The sequence below is a fragment of the Globicephala melas genome, chromosome 6 (assembly GCF_963455315.2).
Source record: "Globicephala melas chromosome 6, mGloMel1.2, whole genome shotgun sequence".
Lineage (NCBI taxonomy): Eukaryota > Metazoa > Chordata > Mammalia > Artiodactyla > Delphinidae > Globicephala > Globicephala melas.
In genome coordinates, this window is record NC_083319.1 from 37,756,212 (window position 1) to 37,783,878 (window position 27,667).

The 27,667-nt window shown below is 45.6% G+C and overlaps 1 protein-coding gene and 1 pseudogene across 4 annotated transcripts; one reads left to right on the forward strand and one right to left on the reverse strand.

Annotated features, from left to right (window-relative positions):
• Positions 1 to 710: 710 nt before the first annotated feature.
• On the reverse strand, positions 711 to 26,877 carry PHF24 (PHD finger protein 24). 4 transcript variants are annotated; one of them, XM_060300805.1, is made up of 8 exons: positions 26,735 to 26,877; positions 8,764 to 9,145; positions 7,934 to 8,119; positions 4,459 to 4,537; positions 3,957 to 4,162; positions 3,451 to 3,611; positions 3,036 to 3,131; positions 711 to 2,717 (listed from the first exon to the last, which is right to left on the reverse strand). In XM_060300805.1, exons 2-8 carry the CDS (start codon positions 9,139 to 9,141, stop codon positions 2,621 to 2,623), a joined length of 1,203 nt encoding a protein of 400 aa, XP_060156788.1. In that variant the 5' UTR covers positions 9,142 to 9,145; positions 26,735 to 26,877; the 3' UTR covers positions 711 to 2,620. The 4 variants fall into 4 exon arrangements, with proteins under 4 accessions (XP_060156788.1, XP_060156789.1, XP_030740013.1 ...); XM_060300806.1 differs by lacking the exon at positions 26,735 to 26,877 and adding an exon at positions 26,026 to 26,207 and having other exon boundaries at positions 711 to 1,781; XM_030884153.2 differs by lacking the exon at positions 26,735 to 26,877 and adding an exon at positions 26,026 to 26,207.
• Positions 26,491 to 27,667, forward strand: part of LOC115867787 (ras and EF-hand domain-containing protein-like) — a 168,876-nt pseudogene continuing 167,699 nt past the window's right edge.

Genomic DNA, 27,667 nt, shown 5'->3' on the forward strand with positions numbered 1-27,667 from the left:
GGGGCTCCGTGGATTAGGACACTGCAAAGGGAGATCTCAGAAGGGGGCTTGGGGTAGAGCTTCTGCAACTCTTGACTGAGGGAGCAATGGAACCTCTCCTTTGGTAAAAAGCTAGATGCCTATGGAGAAGAGGCTGGTTACTTCTGTGTGCTTTTCTGCTTCCTAGGATTCTTGTGACTGGGCACTCTGTCTTTTGCTGAGGGCAATGTCCCCTGGACCCTTTGCAGCACACCCCCATTAAGGAAGCTTGCCGCCCTGGAATAGGGAGAGGGTGATCCCAAATGGGCCAGATCCTGTTGTGGAAGAACTCTGGGGTCTGCTTTGCCAGGCCCTGGGATACAGCTGGCCTGATCCAGTGGCCCCCAGTCTTTACCACTCACCCACAGAAAGCTAGAAGCTGCAGCTCCAGAGAGGTAGGCATCGCCTTGGTCTGTGAAGGATCAGGGAACAAGAAGATGGACTGCCAATCCTTTTGATTGATGACGAGGCAGGAGAAAAAGCTACCGAGCTCTCGAAGCCCAGACCTTGTTTTTACTCAAAATGCCCTGTCCATGAGATCAAGCAGCGCAAGGCCATTGACACAGAAGGTGATTTGCCCGAGAGTAAGCAAAAGCCCTTGTGCTTAATGTGCTTTAATCTCAGTGCAAAACCCCAGGGCTGGCTGCTTTGGATGCAGTCCTTGGGCCCAAAAGTCATATGCTTTCTCTTTCTTTCTTTGTTTTTTTTTCTTTTTTTGGCTGGACTGAATAATGGCCCCTCCTACTGATTAGTCTTAGGAGTATGGCTATGGAGTATTTACAAAGAACTGGGGGTTTTGAAATGTTCAGAGCCATACACATGAACCCAGTTCATCTTCTGTATGCTTCCTTTCAGTCCTAAATAATCCAACCTCAGAAGCCTCTTACCTGGCTTCTAGGTCTGACTCTAAGGGAGGAGACCATATAGTGCTCTTACCATGCCCCAGGTTACAGCTCCCTGCCTTCTTCTGAGCAGCACTGAGCTGTATGCTGCTGCTTCTATAGAAATGCCTTGAGCAATGGGGTTGTGTTAACTTCTGCATGACTGAGCCAACCCCCTCTCAAATAACTCTTGGTTGTCAGAACTGGCTAACCTAAGCCATTAGCTTGGAAACAGAAACTTGAACTCCAGGGCCTGTGCTTACCTGTAACATACACTGACTGGGGAATTTAATGAGAACTTAGGAAGGACAGCTGGGGCTGGGAGGCCAGGCTTGGTGGCCTTCTGGCAGCCTCTCCTTGCCCCCAAAGTCTTCCCATGCCAGGGCCAGGCCCTAAGCTGGTAGGGAAGGACATGTAGTGAGCAATGGGGAAAAGCAGCAGCTCAGGCCATATCTCAGTAACAGGGAGAAGGGAACACCTCTTCCTTCTGTGAGGCTTTGCTGGGACTTTCTCTGTTCAAGAGAGTTGAGATGCAAATCCTCTTCTTAGCTCCAGTGTCTTATCCTCATTGTCAGGTGGTTTGAAAGGAATCCCTTTTGAGGGCTTCTGTGGAGTTGCTCTTTCCTGGGCTATGAAAAAGGCTGGCTCTGTACTCCATACCATGGCACACTTTTCTAGGTCTGCAGTTGAGCTGAGCTGGAAGAATAGAAAAGCATGAGCCTTCTTCTCTCCTCTTCCATCCAGGCCTTGTCCTCATTGGAGCGCAGGCTTTGGGTCTCTGTGGTAGCTGACTTGGGTGAAGCACTTAACCCAGAGGGCTGAGACTCTTGCCATCATACCTGTTCCATTCAGGCCCCTGGGCTCTGGGCCATGAGCACCCACCTAAAAAACAGGGGCCAGGATGGCTCACCTTGGTTTTGGACTGTTCTGTTAAATAAAGACTTTTGGACTTGAAATGACCTGGCTGAGAGGTTCCTAGAATTCTGGGTCCCTGGGAGGGGCTGCCTTCCCTTTTCTAATTAGGACTCCACAGACTAGTTGCCTTCTCTGTCACCAGGAATTGAATTTAAATAAATAATAAATAAATAATAAGTGCAGTGGTGGTTTTCAACCATTTCCCCATCCCACCTGAGGGACATAGTACACACCTACCAGAACAGTGGCTCACCACAGAAGGGATTTTCAGTGTGGGAAGAGGGAGCCTGTCAGCATCTCTAGGAGAGTATGTGAGTCTGATATGCCCCCTTATTAAGAATCACTTGGCCAGAGACTGATCTATTGTGAATCAGAACTGGCCAATAGAAGGGCTGAGTAGAGACCCCTCGCTTATATCAAGGGCTTCACGAAAGAACTTTGGTCCTTCTTCAACCAAAAAGAACCAGGTCTCTGCAGGCATGGCCAGCTAGGCATGTGTGTATGTGTGCATGTGTGTGCACACATATACGTGTGCAGTGGCAGGTCCAGTCTACGGTGTGAGGGCAGGGGGTGGTCCAGGAGCAGATACTGACACAGCTCCCAGGGCTTCTCCCTGTGGCAATGCATTTACTGTCTCTGTTGTGATATGAATGGTGATTTCAGTGCCATAAAGCTTAGTGACAAACTGAGATGTGGCCAGTGCTCCATCCCCATAAGTCTCAGTACCAGAGGTTGGTGGGGGGATGGAAGAAAGTAAAGGAGGGAGAGAACGCCACTGTCCCCAAACTGAGCTTTTCTGCTCCATGCTATCCTGGGGGTTTCAGGTGAATGGCTGCACTGTTGGGGCGAGCAGCCAAGATGTAGACGACATTCTCCTGCAGGAAGGTAGGCCAGTCCACAAATCTGGAGTGGAAGCAAAGAACAGGTTTGTGAGGCCGGTTGCTGAGCCTGGAGGCTCATGAGACCTGCTCCCAGTGGCAGCATGGCTTGAGGTGGGCAAAACTCAGGGAAGCCCTGGCTTGTGCGTGACATGGTGATGGCAGGCTGTGCTTCCAGGGTGACAGACCAGCTCACTGGCCCTATGGATCTGGGGTCAAATGTGTACTCTTGAAGTCTGGTTTCTGGGGTGGGCATTTGCTGTTTTGGGGTGATGGTGGGGGTGTGTTTGTGTGTTTGTAGGGGTCAGGGGTGTAGACAGCCCAGTGAGGAGGTGTCACTCACCTGGACTCAGGCTCTGTGGGCAGCGGGGCCTTGTCCTGACTCTTGCTGCTGCTGCTGGCTGGGCTGCTGTCTGCTATGGGACCCACATGGCTGACGCTGTTGGGCACAAGGACATGTGGTTAGGAGCGGGCCACTGAAAGGCCCGGCCCCTTCCACATTCTGGTGAACCCAAAGCTCTGGATGTGCTCGTCCAGGCTTTTCTGACATGGGGCGATGGAGCTTGGAGTAGAGGCTGCTCTATGCCGTGGCCAGTAGGAGTCACTGTCCACTGTCTAATGCACAGGAGGATCTTCTGGCTGTTTGAGGAAACTGGCAGGAGAAACAGGGAGGTAGGTACCTTTCATACCAAGGGCCATTTGGCATGGAAAAAGGAGGAGGGTACGTGAGTGGGGGCAGGGATTGGTAGGGAGCAGACCTGACACTGCAGGAAGAAGCATCTGGGGGGCGTTTGCAGAACCAAGAGTGCTGGGCACGGCGGCACTCTGCCTCACTGATAGTGCTCCCGCTGCCCCGGGCCAGGAAAGTGGCCCGGGCTCGCTCCCGCTCCTTGACTGTCAGAAGCCTTAACAGAGAGTTCTGGGGAAGAAGAGATATATTAAGACCTAGAGGTGAAAATATTTTGTAAACTGTCAAGCCACAGAGAATCCTACCTCCACCATCACCTCTGCACCCTCCCTTTGAAGCAGCCCAGAGCGGTTCTGGTAACACCAACATTTGCAGTGGGGTCCAGCACTAACCAATCTTCCTTGGGCAGTTTCCCCAGCCTAGGCACTGGATCACCTGTTACTGGATAGAACCTGAGCCCTTTCCTGGTACTGGTTCCTGCTCAGAGAGTACCCAGTGCTCCTCCAACCTGCCTGGCATGTTTCCCTGGTCTCTCACCCAATACCCCACAGACGTTTACCCCCAGCTGTCCCTTACCTGGGGACGTATTTGCTGTAGAAGTAGGAGGGACTCATGGGACAAGAAATCAGGCCACTCTATGTGTCCTCGGTGTTCAGGGTCCAGGGCTGCAAACTGGCGGGCTGCCTGCTCCTCTTGCTCCTCACTTAGAGCCCTGTCACTGTCCCCTCGCTTCGCTGTTTGGTGGCGGTAGCGCAGGAAATCATCCAGCGTCAGGGAGCAGTCTGTGGGGAGGCACCCCGTGCTAGCCAGGCCCACCCTTTCCGCAGCCTCTGGAGTACCTGCACTCACCTCTAGGGTACCCTCCAGAGCCCTACCACCCACAGCTCTCATCCAGTCTTTGTCTCCATAGCCAGGATAACTCAGGCTGTGGCCAGTGGTGGGCCAACAGCTTGCGGACACGGTCCCATTTATGCCCTTGCCCCACAAATTCTGGAATACTCCTTTCATGGTTCATCCTAGAAAGTATGAAGAAGAAATCTGCCTGGCTCTCTCCATTGGCAGTGCCACCCAGCCTTACCGGGGGTAACTTTACACTGCTGAAAGGTCTCTGTGAGGCTGTACATTTCTTCCTCAGTCAGCAGCAAGTTGAGGTTGTTCTGAAAGAGAGGAAGAGCTAAGTCAGTGGCCATGTTGGCCAGTAAGAAAGAAAGGCCAAGGATCAAGAAGGATGGAAATAGTATACCAGCTGGAAGGCAATTATTGGATCATCTAATCCCAGCCGCTCATTCATAGTCAAGTAGACTGAGGCCCCAGAAAGGGGAAAGGACTTTCTCAGAGCTGTCCCGCTCTGGACAGGATCTTTCCCAGAACCCAGATATCCTGGCTCCAGCCCTGAGTCCCTTTTACTAAAATAGTGGTTTTTGAATTATTCTCTGAGATAGCTTAGGGGTTCCCTGGAGGTGCCTTAGGAAGCTGTTGCAAGGGAGAAGGGGGCAAGTGGGCAGGGTTCTGAATCCCTAGCTCCATCAACCAGAGCAGCTCCATCTTTATCCATTTTATGTATCTGGCTTCTGTGTTAGGCTGTGTTCAAAGAGTATTTTAGTTAAAAAAGTTTAATTCTAACTCCAGTTTCCATATTTCTAAAAATTATTTAATCCTAAAGTTGTATCACTTTAACTCCAGAATGGTTTTGAAAGAGATGCCATCATGAAAAATTTCCTAAAACCAAGTGAATTTTTTTGTGGTGCCAGGGAAGTTTTAATTCCAAAAGAGCACTGATGTGTTATTTCGTTAGCATTAATTTACAGTCTTACAGTCCTTAAACTACCAAATATTCTTTATAGTAGATCATTTTCTCTCTAAAGTACCAGTAAAGAACAGGAGCAGACATTTCATGACTATTCATTTTTGGATTTCATGAAGAACTCAAACCATTCTTTCAATAAACACTTTTTGAGCACCTAGTATATGCTTGGCACAATGGTGCTTAACATTGTGTGATGTTTAGTATGGCTGGAATGTAGAGAGAGTGTGTGTGTGTGTGTGTGTGTGTGTGTGTGTGTGTCTTGGGAGAGGGTAGGGAGGGGATAAAAGATAAGGGAGGGGAGGTAGGCAGAAGCCTGACTTTGAAGTGCTTCAAATGCCCTTTATTGAGCCCCTCAAATTGGGCCTTTTTTTCTGAGGGCAAATGGGAGTCACGGAAGGGTTTTTAAGTGTGGAGTGTCATAGTCAGCTCTTTGTCTGCTGTGTGGAGAATGGATTAGATGGGCAAAGTCTGGAGGCATGGAGGGCAGTTAAGTAATTGTTGCAATAAAGAAAAGATAAGTGGCTAAACTAAGACATGAGAATGAAGAAAAGGGGAGAGATTTGAGAGAGATTAGGAGGTAGAGTCTATAGGACCTGCTGACTCACTGGACGTGAGGGGTGAGGGAGAGAAATGAGTTGGGATTGGTAACTGTGGGGTGGTGGTAGTATTACTATTCACAGAGACAAGGAAGGGAGGGAGAATGGGTTTGGGGAAAAAGATGAGTTCATGTGGGGGCATGTTGAAGTACCTGTGAGACATCAAGATGGATATAAGTCCAAGAGACAGGAAATTTAGATCTGGACCCACAGATTTGGGAATGATTGGTATTTAGATGGTGGAGTAGCCACCGAAGTGGATGAAGACCCAGAGAGAGAGAGTATAGTGGGAAAAGAACCCTGAGAAACACCAGCATTTAGGACTGGGACAAGAAACTAAGGGCACTTAGAAAGAATGGTCGGGACTTCCCTGGTGGTCCAGTGGTTAAGACTTTGTCTTCCATTGCAGGGGGTTGTGGGTTCCATCCCTGGTCGTGGAACTAAGACCCCACATGCCTCGTGGCCAAAAAACCAAAACATAAAAAAGCAATATTGTAACAAATTTAATAAAGACTTTAAAAAATGGTCCACATCAAAAAAAAAAAATCTAAAAAAAAAGAAAGAATGGTCAGAGAAGAACCTGGGAAGAGAATCAGTAGAGGGTACTGGAAGCCAAGAGAAGAGAGTTGTACAATGTAGCAGGTAATGTTAACAGTGGTTATACGAGTCAGGTGGAATTTTATTGATTTTCTATTTTCTCTGGTTTCTGTATTTTGTGTAATACTTCTCACAAAAATACTCATACCCTAAGAAAAGAGGGGGCAGTAAGGAAGTGCTAAATATATCAGAGAGATCAAGTAAAAGATTCCTGAGAAAAGGTCACCGGACTTGACAATTAGGTCACTGGTGACCTTAGAAGAGCTAATTCAGCAAAATGATGGATGAAGAAGCCGAATTACAAGTGGTTGGGGAACCACAAGGAGATAATGAAGTCCTTTCAAGAAGCTTGGCTGTGAAGGGAAGGAAAGAAAAGCGAGGAGCTTGGAAGAAGTCTTTGTAAAAGGTCTCGTGGAGAGTGATGGTAATGAAGGCAGGACTGTGACAGAAAGCCAGGAAGGGAGCCGTGTAATCCTGAGGGTTTAGGAAGGAGACACTCAGTCCTACATCAGCAGAACACTGCCAAGCAGAGTTGCTGTGAGTGAAAAGTCTAGCATTTGGAGGAGTGGTGACTAGAGAAGATTGCCTGTAGAGCAGGCTGTGCTGTGGCATATTCCAGCTGGGGAGAAGGTATTTTAAGTGACTGGAAATAACTCTTCTATACTTCATTTTATGGACAAGCCATAGAGAAAGTGTTATTTGTTAGAAAGTGGCACATCTTTCCTTTCTCCTAGGCAGTAGGAAGAAGAGGGAAAGAGCAGATACTCCTTACTCTGAAATCAGTGGATGAAGATATCTGCAGGGCAACAGATCAATAAAGCAAGACTTGAACTCTATTCAGGTGTGCTGAGAAAGGGATATGAATCTGGCTTTTAATCTTTTCAAAATTTGGAAGGCATTTATGTATAATTTGCAAAGTTCTGAATCAACAGGCCTTTGTTACTTAATTCACAAAATGATTGCTTCAGAGATGAAGAAAAATGCTCCTAAGACTTAGGTAGAAGACCAAGTGAGAATCTTAGGACTGAGATGTTTTCCTTGGATGGAATCCATCCCTATTGGAAGCAAGCCGGTTAGGATTTCAGGTTGGTTTTTCAGATGAATACAATGAATGACAACTATAGACTAACAGAGAGTAAGTACTGCTCCAAGCAGAATTAGTTGTGAATAATTAGGTCTCGTCCTACCCATTCAGTCCTCTAGCTCAGTGGTTCTTAACTGGAACGATTTCGTTCCCCCACGATACATTTGGTAATATCTGGAGATATTTTGGGTTGTCACAACTGGGGGTGGGTGTTACTAGCGTCTAATGGGTAGAGGCTAGGGATGGTGCTAAACATCCTACAGTGCACACAGCCCACTCAACAAAGAATTATCGTGCCCCAAACGTCAATAGTACTGAGGTAAGGAAAGTCTGTCCTAACTCTAGTGACCCGAATCTGAATATTCTTCAGGTTACTGCCTAGAAACCAGGGTTCTAAGACTGGGCCTCCAGGAATTGTGCCAAATCCCTGGCAGTGCAGGAGCCCACCATCCCTGCAGTCTAGGCTTACACAGTAGTGGCAGCTCCAGCCTGTTTCTGTGTTTGCTGTCTCAGTCACCTCCGCGGCACTGTCTCCTTGGATGTAGCCCACGCGGCGCAGGCAGCCATCATGGAAGACCCTGGTGCAGACCCTGCACGGAAAGAGGCTCTCGGCTGTCCAGACCTCACAGACATCACACATCTCATCATTAACAACCTGGGGAAAGATGGCAGGAGTGTATAGGGATGTATAAACACAGCAGCAAGATCCTAGGCCACCAAGCACAGTGCTACTTGCCTGGGGCTGAGTGACCCTGGAGCAGCCTAAAGGAACAACTCCAACTGAAGCCAGTGTTATGGCAATAGAGCTCTCTCTCTTGAAGACAAGAACCAGTAGGTTCTTCCAGCTGCTCAGGTCTCTGTGATCATGTTTCTGAGCAGGGATGCTACTAGCATTTTTGGAAAGAATAATCTGTTGTGAGAGATTGTCCCAGGCATCGCAGGACCCTTATCATCCCTGTTTTTCTTGGCACCAAATACCAGGAGCAACTCCCAGTTTTGTGACCTTCCTGAACTCCCCCTACCCCCACCCCAAATTTCCAAATGCCTCCTACAGGGGACAGTATTATCCCTTAGGTGGGAGGGCTGCCATGGTATAATTCCTTATCACCCATTTCCTCAAGTCTTTCACTAAGACAAATCCAGGATGTAACATTTTTATTCTTGGGGAAGAAATTCAAAGACTCAGCTCCATCCTTCTGGTTTTGAGTCTCACTTCAACCATACCCAGGCCTCCCCTTCCTGCTCCCTGATCCCCAGAAGGTCTAAAACTGCGGGATTCTGCCCTTATTGGACACTCACAGGCTCTCTGGGCTCCAAGCGGATATCTGGAGGCTTGTCATCATCCAGCTTCCGGGTGGGGCGGATGAAGGCAGGGGGTGTGAAACGACTGGTCCTGTCAAACTCCTCCGGCTCCACTCCACGCCCATCCCGGAGCCTCTCCCAGGCGGCACGGCTGACACCGCTCTCTTCTTGGAGTGCTGGGGTGCTTGCCTCTGCTTCTTTCTCTTCCTGCACCTCCTGGACAGAGCCCTCTACCGTGCCACGGTGAGACCCCGAAAGTTCACCTGTGCGTCGGATGGAAGGCCTGTCCCGCAGCCCATCCTTGAAGGCAGACACAGCCAGGGTCACCTTCTGCACCTGCTCCACTGTCTGCCGCTTGGACATCAACACCCCCATGGCTCTGTGGACAGAAAGCAGAGGGGCTCAGACTCAGCCAATGGCTGACCACATTAGGGCAATTTGTTTCAACCATTCACCTAAGTGGCAAGCGCTATTAAATAGCTTCTCCCTTTTCTGGAACTCAGTAGCATGGCAGGGTGCACAGAGCACTTGTTAAGGAGTCAGAAGACCTTGGTTCTATTTCTGACTGGCCCTGTGACTTTGGTTTTCCTGTCTATAAAATGAGGGCGATCTGCTCAGCACACTTCACAGGGCTATCATGAGGATAACATCAGAAAAGGGGCTTAACAGTGCATGTAGACTAGAAAGCACTCTACAAATGTGAGATGGTCTCTCTGTCTCCCTTCCTGTCCCAAAGCCAATTAGGTCTAGGGGTCCCAGGCCTCTGATACTTTGAGACAGTAGGAGACTCCAGAGCCCAAGTCTCTCCCAAAGATGACCCAAGGCATAAAGCAAGACTACAGCTACACATTTCAGAATTCTGACTGAAGGAGTGCTCCTCTGACAAGTGCTGTGCGCAAGAATCCATATCAAACGCCTACTTTTTGAGTCAGAGTGAATGAACTGCTATTTTTAGAGGACTCCTGAATTAGGCATCCAGGAAACTCTGCCACCTCACCCATGTGGTCAAGGTCTCAGACACTTCTTTGCTCCTTCTAATTAGTAGCTATGCCTGTTTACGGGTCTGTCACAGACAACCTGCTCATCACAAGCTCTCAGGTGCTTCTCACACTTCTAAGGCTTCACTAATGTCACTGCCACATTTTCTGCTTTGATTCTCAGAACTGTTCAAGAAAGGTCCATATCCTTTACAGGTTAAAAAGGAATGTTATTCTTGCTCTTCTTCTGTAGTACCAGGGCATTGGGAAGTGAGGGCATGACATGGCACACTGCAAAGCTGGTCTGCTATTTCCTAGCCTGAAGGGTCTTAGTGGAATTCAGTTGCGGAATGTTTGTTCTAAGTGGAGCAGAGAGTCCATTTTAGCCTTGCTATCAATCCATCATAATCAAGGCTTATTGAACAGTACTATATGCAAGGCACCGACTGCTCATCATTGGAAATAGAAGATGGGAGAACAGAGTCTCATCACTCAAGGTACTTAATATCAGAACTCAAAGAAGAGTAAGACAGAGTGCTGGAAGTGCCTAAAGGAAGGTGAGACCATATTACTGGAAGTCAGAATGGGCCTTGAAGGATGGGTAGAAAGTTATCCTCAGTTTGTTTGAGGAAAAAGGTGACAGAGGGAAGGAGGAGAGATTCAGACCAACTAGAAGGCTACTATAATAGTCCAGGCAAGAGGTAGAGGGTTTAAACTGAAATGGTGGCAGCAGGAATGATACTGAGTTGATTTGATACAATGGAAATAGAGAAATTTAGGAATAAATTGATAACTTGATTGGATCAAGTGCTACGTGGCTGCTTCCCACTAGCTATCTATTTCACATTTGGTAGTGTATATATGTCCATGCCACTCTCTCACTCCATCCCAGCTTACCCTTCCCCCTCCCCATGTCCTCAAATCCATTCTCTAGTAGGTCTGTGTCTTTATTCCCATCTTGCCCCTAGGTTCTTCATGACCATTTTTTAAAAATTCCACATATATGTGTTAGCATATGGTATTTGTTTTCTCTTTCTGACTTACTTCACTCTGTATGACAGACTCTAGGTCCATCCACCTCACTACAAATAACTCAATTTCGTTTCTTTTTATGGCTGAGTAATATTCCGTGGTATATATGTGCCACATCTTCTTTATCCATTCATCTGTCGATGGACACTTAGGTTGCTTCCATGTCCTGGCTACTGTAAACAGAGCTGCAATGAACACTGTGGTACATGACTCTTTTTGAATTATGGTTTTCTCAGGGTATATGCCCAGTAGTGGGATGGCTGGGTCGTATGGTAGTTCTATTTTTAGCTTTTTAAGGAACCTCCATACTGTTCTCCATAGTGGCTGTATCAATTCATATACCCACCAACAGTGCAAGAGGGTTCCCTTTTCTCCACACCCTCTCCAGCATTTATTGTTTCTAGATTTTTTAATTATGGCCATTCTTACTGGTGTGAGGTGACACCTCACTGTAGTTTTGATTTGCATTTCTCTAATGATTAGTGATGTTGAGCATCCTTTCATGTGTTTGTTGGCAATCTGTATAAATCCTTTGGAGAAATGTCTATTTAGGACTTCTGCCCATTTTTGGATTGGGTTGTTTGTTTTTTTGATATTGAGCTGCATGAGCTGCTTATAAATTTTGGAGATTAATCCTTGGTCAGCTGCTTCATTTGCAAATATTTTCTCCTATTCTGAGGGTTGTCTTTATTCTTGTTTATGGTTTCCTTTGCTGTGCAAAAGCTTTGAAGTTTCATTAGGTCCCATTTGTTTTTGTTTTTATTTCCATTTCTCTAGGAGGTGGGTCAAAAAGGATCTTGCTGTGATTTATGTCATACAGTGTTCTATGTTTTCCTCTAAGAGTTTGATGGTGTCTGGCCTTACATTTAGGTCTTTAATCCATTTGGAGTTTATTTTTGTGTATGGTGTTAGGGAGTGTTCTAATTTCATTATTTTACATGTAGCTGTCCAGTTTTCCCAGCACCACTTATTGAAGAGGCTGTCTTTTCTCCATTGTATATTCTTGCCTCCTTTATCAAAACTAAGGTGACCATATGTGCATGGGTTTATCTCTGGGCTTTCTATCCTGTTCCATTGATCTATCTTTCTGTTTTTGTGCCAGTACCATACTGTCTTGATTACTGTAGCTTGGTAGTATAGTCTGAAGTCAGGGAGCCTGATTCCTCCAGCTCCGTTTTTCTTTCTCAAGATTGCTTTGGCTATTCGGGGTCTTTTGTGTTTCCATACAAATTGTGAAAGTTTTTGTTCTAGTTCTGTGAAAAATGCCATTGGTAGTTTGATAGGGATTGCATTGAATCTGTAGATTGCTTTGGGTAGTACAGTCATTTTCACAATGTTGATTCTTCCAATCCAAGAACATGGTCTATCTCTCCATCTGTTTGTATCATCTTTAATTTCTTTCATCAGTGTCTTGTAGTTTTCTGCATACAGGTCTTCTGTCTTCTTAGGTAGGTTTATTCCTAGGTATTTTATTCTTTTTGTTGCAATGGTAAATGGGAGTGTTTCCTTAATAATTTCTGTTTCAGATTTCTCATCATTAGTGTATAGGAATGCAAGAGATTTCTGTGCATTAATTTTGTATCCTGCTACTTTACCAAATTCATTGATTAGCTCTAGTAGTTTTTTGGTAGCATCTTTAGGATTCTCTATGTATAGTATCATGTCATCTGCAAACAGTGACAGCGTTACTTCTTCTTTTCTGATTTGGATTCCTTTTATTTCTTTTTATTCCTTTTATTTCTTTTTCTCTGACTGCTGTGGCTAAAGCTTCCAAAACTATGTTGAATAATAGTGGTGAGAGTGGACAACCTTATCTTGTTCCTGATCTTAGAGGAAATGGTTTCAGTTTTTCACCACTGAGAATGATGTTGGCTGTGGGTTTGTCATATATGGCCTTTATTATGCTGAGGTAAGTTCTCTCTATGCCTACTTTCTGGAGAGTTTTTATCATAAATGGGTGTTGAATTTTGTCAAAAGCTTTTTCTGCATCTATTGAGACGATCATATGGTTTTTCTCCTTCAATTTGTTAACATGGTTTATCACATTGATTGATTTGCGTATATTGAAGAATCCTTGCATTCCTGGGATAAACCCCACTTGATCATGGTGTATGATACTTTTATTGTGCTGTTGGATTCTGTTTGCTAGTATTTTGTTGAGGATTTTTGCATCTATGTTCATCAGTGATATTGGCTTGTAGTTTTCTTTCTTTGTGACATGTTTGTCTGGTTTTGGTATCAGGGCGATGGTGGCCTCAAAGAATGAGTTTGGGAGTGTTCCTCCCTCTGCTATATTTTGGAAGAGTTTGAGAAGGATAGGTGTTAGCTCTTCTCTAAATGTTTGATAGACTTCACCTGTGAAGCCATCCGGTCCTGGGCTTTTGTTTGTTGGAAGATTTTTAATCACAGTTTCAATTTCAGTGCTTGTGATTGGTCTGTTTATATTTTCTATTTCTTCCTGGTTCAGTCTCAGAAGGTTGTGCTTTTCTAAGAATTTGTCCATTTCTTCCAGGTTTTCCATTTTATTGGCATATTGTTGCTTGTAGTAATCTCCAATGATTCTTTATGTTTCTGCAGTGTCAGTTGTTACTTCTCCTTTTTCATTTCTAATTCTATTGATTTCAGTCTTCTCTCTTTTTTCTTGATGAGTCTGGCTAATGATTTATCAATTTTGTTTATCTTCTCAAAGAACCAGCCTTTAGTTTTATTGATCGTTGCTATTGTTTCCTTCATTTATTTCTGATCTGATATTTATGACTTTGGGGTTTTGTTGTTCTTCTTTCTCTAATTAGTTAGCACATCTTTTATCTCACACAATTACCATTTTGTTGTTGTTCTTATGGTGAGAACATTAAAGCTCTACTCTCACAGCATCTTTCAAGTACACAATATAGTATTGTTAACTATGGTCACATGCTGTACCTTAGATTCCTGGAAGTTTTTCATCTTATATCTGAATGTTGGTACCCTTTGATCAACATCCCACCATTTCCCTCACCCCTCAGCCTTTGGCAACCATCATTCTGCTGTTTCTATGAGTTCAATGTTTTTAGATTTCACACACAAGTGAAGTCATACAGTATTTCATATTTCATACAGCCTATCTCTGCCTGACTTAGAGGGCAGTCTTAAATCGACTAACGAGAAGAAGGGTAGTACCATTTACAGAAATTGGGAAATAAGAAAGAGGAATAATGAAATTGGATTTTGTATGTATTGAATTAAAGATGTCTCTGGGACATTCAGCTGATATGTTATCTGCTGCTTAAATCTTTTCAATGGCTTTCCAAAGCTTTCAGGATAAAGTCCTCCAAATTAGTTTCTTTATTATGGTCTGTGAGGCTCTCCTCGGTCTGGTGTCCCTTCTTTACTCTGTTCTAACCACACTGGTTTTTCAGTCTTTGTTTGCCATGCCCCCTCTATTATTATTATTATATATTTTTTGTGGTACACGGGCCTCTCACTGTTGTGGCCTCTCCCGTTGCGGAGCACAGGCTCCGGACGCGCAGGTTCAGCGGCCATGGCTCACGGGCCCAGCCGCTCTACGGCATGTGGGATCTTCCCAGACCGGGGCACGAACCCATGTCCCCTGCATCGGCAGGCGGACTCTCAACCACTGCGCCACCAGGGAAGCCCTATTTTTTATAAGTCTATTTATTTATTTTTGGTTGTGTTGGGTCTTTGTTGCTGCGTGCGCGCTCTCTCTAGTTGTGGCGAGTGGGGGCTACTCTTCGTTTTGGTGCACAGGTTTCTCATTGTGGTGGCTTCACTTGTTGCAGAGCACGGGCTCTAGGCGCATGGGCTTCAGTAGTTGTGGCAGTCGGGCTCAGTAGTTGTGGCTCGCGGGCTCTAGAGCACAGGCTTAGTAGTTGTGGTGCATGGGCTTAGTTGCTCTGTGGCATGTGGGATCTTCCTGGACCAGGTCTCAAACCTGTGTCCCCTGCATTGGCAGGCAGATTCTGTCCCCTGCGTCACAAGGGAAGTCTCCATGCTCCCTCTATTTTGGACCTGTGAACATTCCTTTCCCCTGATTAGAGCTCAGTTCAAGTACTGCTTCCTCATGGAAGTTACTGCTGTCTCCCCAAGCCAGGTAGGTGTGCTGACAGCACCATGCTCTTCTGCTCTAGAACACTCATCTTTGTTATTACATATTCAATAGGATGATTATCGTCAGTGTCAGTTTCCTCTCTTAGATCGTTTTACCATGTGTAGTGCCTGTCTCCACTGCCTAGCAATATGTCTAAAAGAGGAAAGGCATTTAATAATATTTCCCAATTAATTAATTGTGAATAAGTCTTTCTGATTTTTCAATAAAGTCTTAATACTCATAAAATCTGATGACAGCCAAGTCTTCTTTCTAGAAACAACTATTTTCTGGGCCACAGTGGTGCAAATTCCTACCCTGTCTGGGTGCTTGCCCTGCCATCACTTGTTGTCAAAGAAACCCAACCCATATTTTTAAATTTATAAACCTACTGATAAGAAAGGAAAGATCCCCTCTCCCCACTTGTAAAATTTGTTTGTAAAATTAAAATATATGACTAAAGAATATTTGCTTTGAATAAGTGACTGTCATTTACAGGATGGTGGCAAAGGAGATTTATTGAGGAAAGATTTATTTATTTACTTATTTATTTGGCTGCATTGGGTCTTCGTTGCTGTGTGTGGACTTTCTCTAGTTGTGGCGAGTGGGGGCTACTCTTCCTTGCGGTGTGCAGGCTTCTTATTGAGGTGGCTTCTCTTGGTGTGGGGCATGGGCTGTAGGCACATGGGCTTCTGTAGTTGTGGCTCGTGGGCTGTAGAGTGCAGGCTCAATAGCTGTGGTGCACGGGCTTAGTTGCTCTGCGGCATGTGGGATCTTCCCGGACCAGGGCTCAAACCCATGTTGCCTGCACTGGCAGGCGGATTCTTAACCACTGCGCCACCAGGGAAGTTCAAGGAAACATTTACTGATCAAATTAGGAAACTGTTTAAGGTGATTAAAAACTCATTCTTTTCCTCAGTTGCAAACAAATATGGGACAATAGGGGAATGGTTAAATTATGGTACAATGTAAGAATGAACAATATGAAAAACATTAAGGTAAAAGTAAATTTATTAATGTGGAAAGATATTCAAAATATATGAACATATTTATGAAAAATGCAAGTTACAGAAATGCTCATGTTATGATCTAATTTTATAAGAATGTATGTTTTTTCATATTTTTGTTAATCTGTTTTTTTCTAATTTTCCTACCTTGTACATTAATTATATAATTTAAAAAGTCACAGAGGCAACCTGGTGACTTGTTTTAGTTCTGGATCTGCTGTGACCCAGGACACGTTATTTTACTGCTTTGGGCTTCAGTTCTCTATCTGTTAATGCGTATGCTTGGAATATGTAGTCAAGCATTTAGAATGCTTCTTTTCCATATTCTTTTAAAAGTCCATGTGACCTAATGAGGGTATCCAGCCTTGGGTGGCAATGGGGCTAGGGGTGGAGAAGGGAGTGTGTGTATGTTAGAGCTTTTGCTGAGGCTGTGGACCCAGGCCTGTGGTCTGCAGACACTGCCCACATGGCTTATGCATACTGGCTGTGCTCTACAGTTAGGTGGAAAAGCGGGTCCCCAACTTACAGCGAGAGGAACAGGCATACCATCGCAAGAAGGAGAATGCAAAACTAACACCCAGCCCTTCACTGCAAACCTTCCTCATGATCAATTACTATTTCCAAGGCCACAGTGTTTTCCTCAGAAAACTTTCTGTGGTATGTTTTTCACATTTTTTGACTGTGACCCATAGTAAGAAGTATAGTTTATGATGTGACCCTGTATACACAAAATTATAAACACATGTTCATAGACCTATAACTGAACCCAAAGTTTTGTGAAAGAATCCTAATTTTACTACATGTGATGCTCCCAGATATTTTCTATCCTCTCTATTCTAGTTCATTAAAACAATCATGATAGTGACTCTCTAAAATGATTTGATGAGGGACTTCCCTGGTGGTCCATTTGTTAAGACTTTGCTTTCTAATGTGGGGTGTGTAGGTTTGATCCCTGGTTGGGAAGCTAAGATCCCACGTGTCACGGCCAAAAAACCAAAACATAAAACAGAAGCAATACTGTAACAAATTCAATAAAGACTTTAAAAATGGTCCACATCAGGGACTTCCCTGGTGGTCTACTGGTTAAGACTCTGCGCTCCCAATGCAGGGGGCCCAGGTTTGATCCCTGGTCAGGGAACTAGATCCCACATGCCGCAACTAAGAGCCAGCATGCTGCAATGAAGATCTCACGTGCTGCAACTAAAAGATCCCACATGCTGCAACTAAGACCCCGTGCAGCCAAATAAATAAATAACTATTAAAAAAAAATCGTCCACATAAGAAAAAGATCGTAAAAAAATGATTTGGTGACTTTGTAATGGGTCCGGACTGGCAATTTGAAAAACACAGCCTTAGAATCACTATACTTTTTTGATTAGAGAACTACGCTTTTGTCTTTTGATTTAAAGATAGTTACCCCTGAAAGACAAGGATGACATTGTGGGGTATAAGGTATGCTTTTCCCTTGACTGGAGTGACGCAAGAATTGAATTCTCAAGGCTGCCTTAAGAGTCTGTGTGGTTGGACGGTCTAGCAGATCTGGACTGATACGAATATACTTTTGAATGAAGAAAACCGTACTACATACAAGAGTTTGATCCTCTACCTGTGGGCCTATTTAAAAGAATATTTATCAAAGCATTAAAAAAATTTTATTGTTTATTTATTTTTGGCTGAGTTGGGTCTTTGTTGCTGCATGCAGGCTTTCTCTAGTTGTGGCAAGTGGGGGCTACTCTTCGTTGCAGTGTGCAGACTTCTCATTGCAGTCGCTTCTCATTGCAGTCTCTTGTTGCAGAGTACAGGCTCTGTACTAGGTACAGAGCAGAGTACAGGCTCTGTACTAGGTTGCAGAGTACAGGCTCTAGGCATGCACGCTCAGTAGTTGTGGCTTGTGGGCTTAGTTGCTCCTCAGCATGTGGGATCTTCCTGGACCAGGGCTCGAACCCGTGTCCCCTGCATTGGCAGGCAGAGTCTTAACACTGCGCCACCAGGGAAGTCCCTATCAAAGCATTTTTCACAGTGATAAAAAGGTGGAAATAACCTTAGTAGGAGAATTATTGGATAACTTGTGATATATTATTCATGCTATAAAAATAAAGAGAAAAAACTGGTTTAATCCAGTACGAACATAAAGATCAGAGCAATGACTCACATTGGCTGGATCCTGGGGCATATAGGGGTTTATATATCAGAACTCCAGGAGGAGGGAAGAAATAGTGGATTGAAAAATCATATAAATTATAATATATTTATATTTGGAAAGCAAATATCAAAAGCCATTACTTTTTTTTTCGTAACATGGACAACAAAACAGCAGAGCTTGACAGTATCCTCCTGGTTCCTGGGGGAGATACAGAAGGTGCTAGCTTTCCAAATCGTTGGGGGCAGCCCCCTCCTAGAAGTCATAGTAGAAGTTTTAGGGAGCAGTCATAAGACATTAATTAAAAAAATTTTTTTTAAATTTTATTTATTTTTTTGGCTGCACTGGGTCTTTGTTGCTGCGCGCGGGCTCTCTCTAGCTGTGGCAAGTGGGGGCTACTCTTAGTCGCGGTGCGCGGGTTTCTCTTGTGCTCTAGGGCACGTGGGCTTCAGTAGTTGTGGCATGTGGGCTCAGTAGTTCTGGCTGGCGGGCTCCAGAGTGCAGGCTCAGATAGTTGTGGTGCACAGGCTCAGTTGCTCCGTGGCATGTGGGATCTTCGCGGGCCAGGGATTGGACCTGTGTCTCCTGCATTGGCAGGCGGATTCCTTACCACTGCACCACCAGGGAAGTCCCGACATTAATGTTTATCAGCTAGAAGGCATGGGTTAAAAAAAAGGTTGATAAACACTTACGTGGAGACGTGGAATAACCATACGAAATTCACTTTTTCAAGAATGATTCACTGGAGGAAAATCAATGGTATTCATTTGGTTCTTACTGGCTTTTTCAGATAATGTAACAAGAGTTTTGAACAAAGGCCAGCCAATTAGGAGGGTTACTCTGTAAGTGACCTGACTCATTGTGTATTGGCAAACTAACCACAAGCATATCCCAGCACACTGCAGTCCTGCACAACCACTACTCTCTGTAAGGATACCAAGAATCACTATTAAGCTACTCAACTGTTAATGATGTCACTGCAGTGGATTTGGAGTTTATCTTCAAAGGAATTTCAATGAAGACTGAAGATAACATCCACCAGCAAAACAAACAGACAAAAACAAATAAAAAAACTACTTTCTAGCCCTGACCACAGGATCTTGGAGTACTGCTATTCCCCCTTCAGTTTTCTAGGCCATTTTATGCCCATAAGGGCAGCAAATGTAGAGCAGAGCCATTAAAAAGAAGGCATCAAAATCCAAACAAGACCCCAAGTCATTTTCATCACAAGGCTTTGATTTTGAGAGTAAATTGTGAGGACACATCAGAATTAGGCTTTAAGAGTGAGGCTAAAACCCCTTAATTCTTAATGGAGAGGGTTGAAACTATATGCAAAAGACACCCTGATTAAAAGCAAGTATGCTGAAATATCCACGATGTGCACCTGGGGTGTTGGAAAAATTAACAAAATCAGTTCTAATTTCTAGAGAAACAAGTGGTCCTGATTAGTGAGGAGTTAAAAACAAATGCCTGATGAGAAAAACCGGCCTCTGCTGTGCTGGAAGGAGTCCTAGGAAGAAGAGTGAGTTAAAAGGAAATCAAGTTGCAAAGATGCCACAAATTATATCTAATGATTACTCCTTTGGCTGATGGGTGGAACTGGGGTTTTCTGCCTCCCTAACAAGGATGAAAGAGGGATAAAAAGACATTGTCCCAAGAATGATGTGACTGTCAGAGGATTTGTAGAACCTAGGGAAGGCTTGGAAAAAAACCTCATGGGAGCAGGAGCAGGTGGTGGTGAATAAGAGGGACATGAGGTAGAACAGGGCTCTCTGACTCTACGATTTGGAGGAAATGAAAACAGATGACAACCAGAAACTTTCTTCAGGGAAGAGAAGTCTGTCTAGATGAATCTGTCAGGCAGTAAGACATATGTGGGCAGCTTGAAATGTGTGCGTGCAAGACACACCCATTCTCTGCAGAGCACATGCTTAAAACGCAGTGGGATGATTTATAAGGGCAAAGTGGTGGGAGTAAGAGGAGGAGGGGCTGCTCCACAGCAGGAGCTGGTGGCAAAATAAGGAAAAGGAAGGCAGCTAGGGAACCTCTTCCAAAGCTCTCGATAAAGACTTCTGGCTGTGAGGAGCCTCTCAACAGGCAGGAGTCTCCTCACTGGGCATGCTAAATGTAAAGCACATTTACTTGCTTTCATCTGATTCTTGGTATGGGAATGGCAGCTGTTTGAAAAAGGCTCAAAAGCAACTAAAAGTGATTGTTTGGAGGTTATGAAGGCTTCCCTAGGCAGGAACAAGGCAAAGAAAACCTCTGAGCTGGGAGACAGGGGAAAACAACCAGAGTGGGTTGAGCAGATGGAAAAAGGAATCCCAGTTTTTCACTGAGATTGAGAAGGAGGAAAGTCTAGATGGTTCCCACTGCCTTTCACAGAGTATGTGTTCTATAAATCTTGGTTCAACGAATGTTGCAGAGATAACTAGGCAACATAAAAAGTTTGAGATCATGGTGTCACTACCTTTTCTCTTCCTCAAAGTTGGCCAGAGAGACTGATCAGACCAAATCTTCAGAACACAATTCTAGAAACTATACAGTCACCTGCTCATCTCATCACATCTACTCTGCTTCCCCAGAGGGGACCCTATCTGCTGATTCAGGGCTAGCAGGGATGAGAACAGGTAACCATACAGTAGTTATGGGTGATTTCTTTGACCACAGGAGAGAGCTACAGAATTTTAGAATTTGGCCAGTTTCCACAACCACAATTATAAAAAAAGAGAGACTAATATTACCAAAGTCAACAGTCCCCTGCATTTATGCTGTGTCCTGGGGGCACTGTGAACTGGCCGACAGGCAGGCAGCTGCCCTGAGGGCACGTGCAGTAAACTTAAAAGTGTATCTCCTCCCTCCTGGGTTTGGGCTGGAGAAATTTAGCATGAGATGAGCAGCATCTGCAAATAAGGGTGAAAAATTTCAAGGTGGTTGACAACTGGCTCCAGGTATAGCATGTGCCTAAAAGGTTGTCTGAGAACCTCAAGGAAGCCATGTACCTAACACAGCAGGTGATTAGCCATAAGGGTATGGAAAACCAGCAGAACCAGGGTCTACAAAATGCAGAATGCACAGCAGAGACCCTAAGTTCACTGTGCACATCAACATCAATCTAGAGACTTTAAACAAAAATTATCAAAGAGTCTCCTTACCCTCTGCTCGTCTTTGAGGAATTCAAGCCCGAAATAGTTTGGCTGATCTCCAGTATCTTGGTCCTGCCTTAGGAATCCATTGCCTCACCACAGTGCTCCTGGAGCCTGTTTCTAGTCAGCCATTCTGTTGCCTGGCAGTAGCCTATGGGCTACTTTTAGTTTTCATGTCTAAAGGGGTCTAACTGATGATACCTCCCTGTCTTCTTCCAGTCTCCTCTGTTTATCCAGTGCAGTGGCACTGGCTTCAGTCAGCCCAGGAAGACACAGTCACCCCTGACTGCACAGGACTCTTCTGAGATTTCCAAGGAGCAGGAGGGCTGAAGACTGAGTAAAAATGTCTTCTTGGACTCAGCTCAAGAGAATGAGGTGTGAGGGAGGTGCTGTTGTTGTTTAATATTTACTGGAAGTCCAAAAGCTCTAATAAACATGAGGCCAAAATTATGGCATGATCTTTAGCCTCTAGGGGCCTGGGATGGGTCTTCATGAGAAGCTACAGTGCAGGCTTCCCACAGAAGCAGAGCAACAGAGCACACCATCAGTGACTGGCTGGTGTGACTGCACTTAGCAAGCAGAGCTTTTCAGCAAGATGGAGAGACACTCCCTGTTCTCTGCTCTGGGGCCCTGAAGCACAGATTCAGCCCCATTTAATGCACTCATTATACCTTAATTATCATGACTTATTTGTTGATTCTACAAATATTTGCTGAGTGCAGCCTACTATGTGTTAGGCACAAATTAGGCGCTTAGTAACTGTTGGTAGATTGAACAAATGGAACCTCACTCAGCCTGTGAGAAAGCAGTGTGAGTATGTGCGTGTGTAGGGGGCATAAGTGTAGGATTAAAAAAAAAAAGTGTTGCTTGAGCTAAATTTTGAAATCTGAGTGGGAGTTACCCCAGTGGATAAGGGAAAAAAAGGCATTCCAGGAAGAGATAAAAGCACATGCCAAGGCATGGAGCTATATGGAGACTCCATGATGGCTTAGATGGTATGAAGCCAGCCGGGTGTTAGATAGAAATAGGCAAAGAAACCTGCCTTCACATAAGAATTAGCCCAGAGAACTGGTTTGAGATAGTATGCTTAAACTATTTGTCTAGAAGGGAATATGTATTTAGATTTCAGGGAGGAAAGAAAACATAGAGAATTGGATTTTCTAAGGCCAGGTAGCAGGACAGCCCTGATAAGTCCTAGGGTTGACCAGTGAGTGCATTGCTTGGCCTTTGGACCCAACAGGAAACTCCTCTTCATAGCCTAAGGGCTGGTAGGTAGAGGCTGTAGTAAATCATTGGGGCTTTCCCTCTGGAGACCCGTAACCCTGATTAGGAGGCTCAAAAAACAAAACAAAACAAAACAAAATGAAACAAAACGAAAAAAAGGAGAGAAAACCAGCCAGCCAACCAACACGCTGTTGTTTTAGTAAGAAGACCACAGTTAAGATGAAACATTTCTGAAAACCAAATGAGATCATGTAAGAGGGCTTGTAAATTGTCACATATTATCCAAATATAAGGTACTGTCATTATTATCATAGAGAGCCAAGAGTGGCCAGTTCACTCAAAGTATATGGGCGGAAGTAATTCTGGCAGGGCAATGGCACGGGGCTAAGGACGTGGCTGCCAGAGGAGGCACAGAACAGCAGTGGTGCTTCAGTGATGCCTGGGAAAAGGCGTACTGTATGATGATTCCTATAGATACTCTGTAAAGCTGTACTTCTCTTTTTTCTTCTTACTTTTTGTAGTAAATGATTAGAGAAATGCAGACTGATCCTATGTGAACACCTCAAGGGCAAGGAACTCTCATATTTATCTAGCATAGTGCCCTGGCAAGTGGGTAGCACTTAGTAAATGTATATGGGTCTCTGAGTGGATTGCTGGAAAGGAAGGAAGGATGAAGGGGGATGTTATAATAGAAAAAATAGTCATGTCTCCAGCTGGACACTGATGGTCTTGGTTTCTTGGTCAAAAGCTGGTAAGCATTTCTGTCAGAACTTGGTCATTAAGATTGAGGGGTTGGAGTAGATAATGATATTCCCATTAGAAATGAATAAAGCAATTTGGGAAATGAAGATAGCAGAAACCAAGAGCACTGCTGGAGAAAAGCATGTGGGACTGGAAGATAATAGACTCTGTAGCTAAAAAGAAAGGAAACTTTTTGCATAAATATGATCCACTTAGGAACAGGTGTACTGAAAAAAATATAAGGAGTGTGAGAAACGGGCAGGGGAAGGTCCTACTATTTATGTGTTTGAGGAAGAGGAAGCATTGTCTAAAGATGGCAAATGTAGGAGGAAGAAAACCATAAGAATGTGGTCAGAGATGATGAGGAAGATTAAAGGCTAAAAAATCCAGACTCATTTGTGTACACTCAAGTGAAATTGTGTGAGCCATGCTCTCCCCTTTTATTTCTCTTTAGAGAGAGCTTTTTTTTAAAAAAAAGAAGATTAAGGCCACCTGATGACATCCTTCATCCCCACTGTGGAATGATTTGATTTGCAGACTCATGTTGTGATTAGAGGAGACAGTCAGTATTCTTAGGATTTTGTAATCTTAACGTTTACCCAATGCTGGACATCAAAGAAGTGATATCCAAGGTCCAATATTTGGGGAGCACCTGGAGCCATCTAGCAATTTTTCCAGGGTCATGAGTGGGTGTGATACCAAGAGCCCTCAGTAAAAAAGACCAGTTTAGGAATAAAACCCAGTGACAAATCTCTGAATCGGAGCAAAGATCATATTTGCAGGCTTGCTCTGATTTTCTTAAAAAAGATATATATCCCTGTTTATTTTGGTGTGTTAAACTGATGAAAGGTGTTTGAACTGAAAGGGGATTATAAACAATTCTCTAATAGGCAGGTGCTTAACCAATATCAGCCTTTGTCAGAGTTTGTTCCACTGAGCTGTGCATGAGATGCCACACCCAGGTTGTTCTGTTTTCTCACAAGCCTGATCTCCCTTCTCACTATGTAACCCCAGGAGCCCAGGGAACCCACCTCTGTTAAAGGAGGATGTCACTAGGTTTGGCTATGTGGAAGGAGAAAGGAAGGGGAACAGGAAAACTCTTCCAGAATACTCTGGTGAATTCCACTGCTTAGCCCCCTCACCACTCCATTTTTGGACAAGAAACCAGAGTCTATCCTTGGCTCCAAATTCACACCCTTGGGATTCAGATGGAATGAAAGCTACTACAGCCCAGGGGGTGAGATGAGGGTGCATCACTATGTCAGGCACAGACCCTTTGCATTCCCCCAGACGATGGACTCCCAATAAACCTTCCTTGGCTCTAAGCCTTTCCTGCCCTCCTCCTCATCATGCAGAGGCACTGCTGGGCAAGTATCCTGAGTGGTATCTGTGGACCAATGTCTGCTAGTGCATGGAGTCAGATGGCCACAAAGACACTGTAGGTCATGCTTCCTAAAAGTGATCCTGTCTCTCTGTCCTCTCCCTCAAGGATTCTGCAAGCAGGGAGGGTAGTCTCAGAATACTCCATCCTCCGAAGGGTTCCACTAGATCCCCAGAGCAAGTCCTGTCAAAGACTACACCCAGAGGCCTCTCTCAGACCCAATTAAGTGCAGAGCCACCCAGAGGCATAATTACAGTAGGGTTGCCAGTGAAGGAAGCCACACCCTGAAATTTGGGGGTTCAGTGGAAATCAGTTCCTACAGCACACTCATCCCCAATTAAACTGTCTTCATCCACTTAATTAATCATCACATTTACTGAGCGTATACTATTGCAAAGCCCGGTGCTTGGTATCTTAATGCAATTTATTAACAAATAAATATTCTTGCTTCTGCCTCTCCTTGATACCCAAATAAACTTAGAAAAACAGATTTCATGATTCCATGCTTTGTGACCTTGGGCAAATTGCTAAACCTGAGTCTAAAGTGCCAAATGTTTAAAAGGGGATAATTTCATAAGGCTGTTGTAAGGATTCTATGAGATGTTAAACATCCCTGGTTTAGTATTTGGCACACTGGTGCTCAATAATCCTACATATCCTTTTTTCCTTCCGTCAAAGGATTTTCTCTACAGGACCTGGCTGAGTCAGTTATTCTACCTGATTTTACTGCTTTCTTCCTGAGGGTCAAGCTCAGGGGCTCAAATCTCCTTTCTTTGCTTCAGAGGCCTCACTGGTCCTCCCCTCTCTTGCACCCTGTGCTCTGAGAGAAGTTCCTGCCTTGAGCTTGGAGCCAACTGGGCTACCACGGAGAATACAAACTCTAATGGGGTGGGGGACGAACGGACAAAGGCGCAGCCCCACAGGACCCCTGCCTCTCGACCACGCTGGAGAGATACAAGTTAGGAAACACTGAGCCCTGAAGGAGGTCAAAGCCAAAGACCTTTGTGCGTACGGGAAGTTACTCCTGGCCTGGATCCCATGGCAGGATCCTCTCCTTCCAGTCAGAGGTTTCTTCCAGGCAGTTCTAGGGCACAGTCTCGGGTCCTCCTATATACACGGGTCCTCTGTGGGGTCCGTCCCCACGGTGCAGGCTCCTAAGGCTCCCCTATGTTCCCGAATGGTCTTCCACTGAGACAACACCAGAGACCACCCTTGCCCTCCCGTAGGTACACAGTCTCTCTGGGTATGGCGTCCTCCACACTGGGCCTCCCCGTGGCAGCAAATGCCGAGAGAGCCCTGGGAATCTCCACTCGCACAGGGGTCTTCCATGGGGGCGGCTCCGCACACCGCCTCCGGGACTCTCCCAAGGGGTAGAGGCAGGGATACTCGGGGTTCATCCACTTACACAGGGAGACCCTCGGGACGGCTCCCACACAGCACCTCTGAGTCCACGGAGGGCTGTCCGCGGCCCGCAGACCCGCCCCTCACGGTGCCTGCCTGGTCCCCGCCGCCCCCGCCCCCGCTTACCGGGACTGTCAGGGTGAGGGATGCGGGTCCGGGGCTGGCGGACTCTACACCGCGGGCCCCGCGCAGCCCATGGCCGCTCCGGAGTCGGCGTGCTGCGGCCGAGCGCCGGGAGCAGGCTGCGCGAGCGGAACACCAGGCTGAAGCGACGGCGGTGCGCGCGCCCAGAGCATACCCACCCTCCCCGCCCCGCGCGGCTGCGGCGCGTGCGCCCGCGCGAGACGACCTCCGCGGCCCGGGGGGCGCGCGGCGCGCCGCGCGCCGCGCCCCGCCCCGCCCCCCGGCGCCTAGACGCGCGGCCCCCGCGCCTCAGCCGGCGACCGCGCGCGGAAATGAAGCGCCGAGGGACGGCGGGAGGGCGGTGGCTCCACATGGGCTCTGCGGCCCGCCCCGACGAGCTGTGGGTCCGGGTGCCAGTGGGCGCCCCCCACCAGCTCCGGGCTCTGCGGCGCTGGGACTGCGGCAGCCCGGACGCCTGCGGCAAGGTCAGTGCCCGCCCGGAGGAGGCGGCCCGGGGGAGGCCTCCGCGGGGAATGCCGCCGCTCCCAGTCCCGCCCGCACCGTGGCGAAGCGGAAGCATCCTGCCGCCCGCACCTGCCTAGAGAGGTGAGAATGATTCATCCAGCGGCCTCGGCCGGGCTCTGTCTCTCCTACCGAGACCAGCTGCCCACTCAGGCCTCCGGGCCCGCGACCCTGGCATCAGGACACTCACCTTCATAGTACCCCACGGCGGAGGGTCTAAATGAGCCTTCACAAAGTGCTTGGCTGGCCCAACTCTTTCTGTGCGCTGTTTTCTGGGATTACTGGCCTTTCATCTCCAGCAGAAAAGTAATGTACTTTAACCCAGTTTTTGCTGCAGTAACCTCATCACTCAGACTAAATAGCCAGCTTGTCAGGAGGCCAGCAGTTCTGAGAGACATAACCTGTATTACACCAAACTACATGCTCTGAGAGGGCAAGAAAAAGATAAAGTCATAAAGCACCTAGCAACTAATTATAAAGCAATAACTGAAGGTATGCAAATGATATGCCAAGAACTCTTTTTATTTAAATTAATTGTGTTTACATTTTAACCTACCTTCATTTTCTTGTGCATTTGATCTCTGTGTCTCAAATACAATTCACGTCGTAATTTTTTGAACGTCTAGTATTTGTTTCACTCTGCTAAGTGCTGTAGGAGATAAAAAGAAAAAAACAAACAAACTCATTTTGTTCTTAACATCATGAAACTTACCAATAGGGAATGTAAGGTAAATGTAGTGCTACATATTGCAATCACTTTTAAACAAAGTGCCAGGTATTCTATTCTAAACACTTTAAATATTCAATATATTAAATCATTAATTTTTCACACCATCCCTTAGAGGGACTGTACTGTTAAGTTTCTACCTTTTACTGGTGATGAAAATGAGGCACAAAGATATTAGACAACTTGCCTAAGGTCCCATAGCTAATATGTGGTGGAGGTAAGATTGAAATCCAGGTAGTCTGACAGCAGACCCCAAGTTCCTAACCATGTTACTGTACTGCTACTGAGAAAGAACTGGCTGCTTGCTAATCATTAATATACGGAATGCTAAAATTAGCACTTATTTCTCAGGAACCACTATCTGTTTTTTTTTTTTTTTGCTTGGGAAAGTAACAC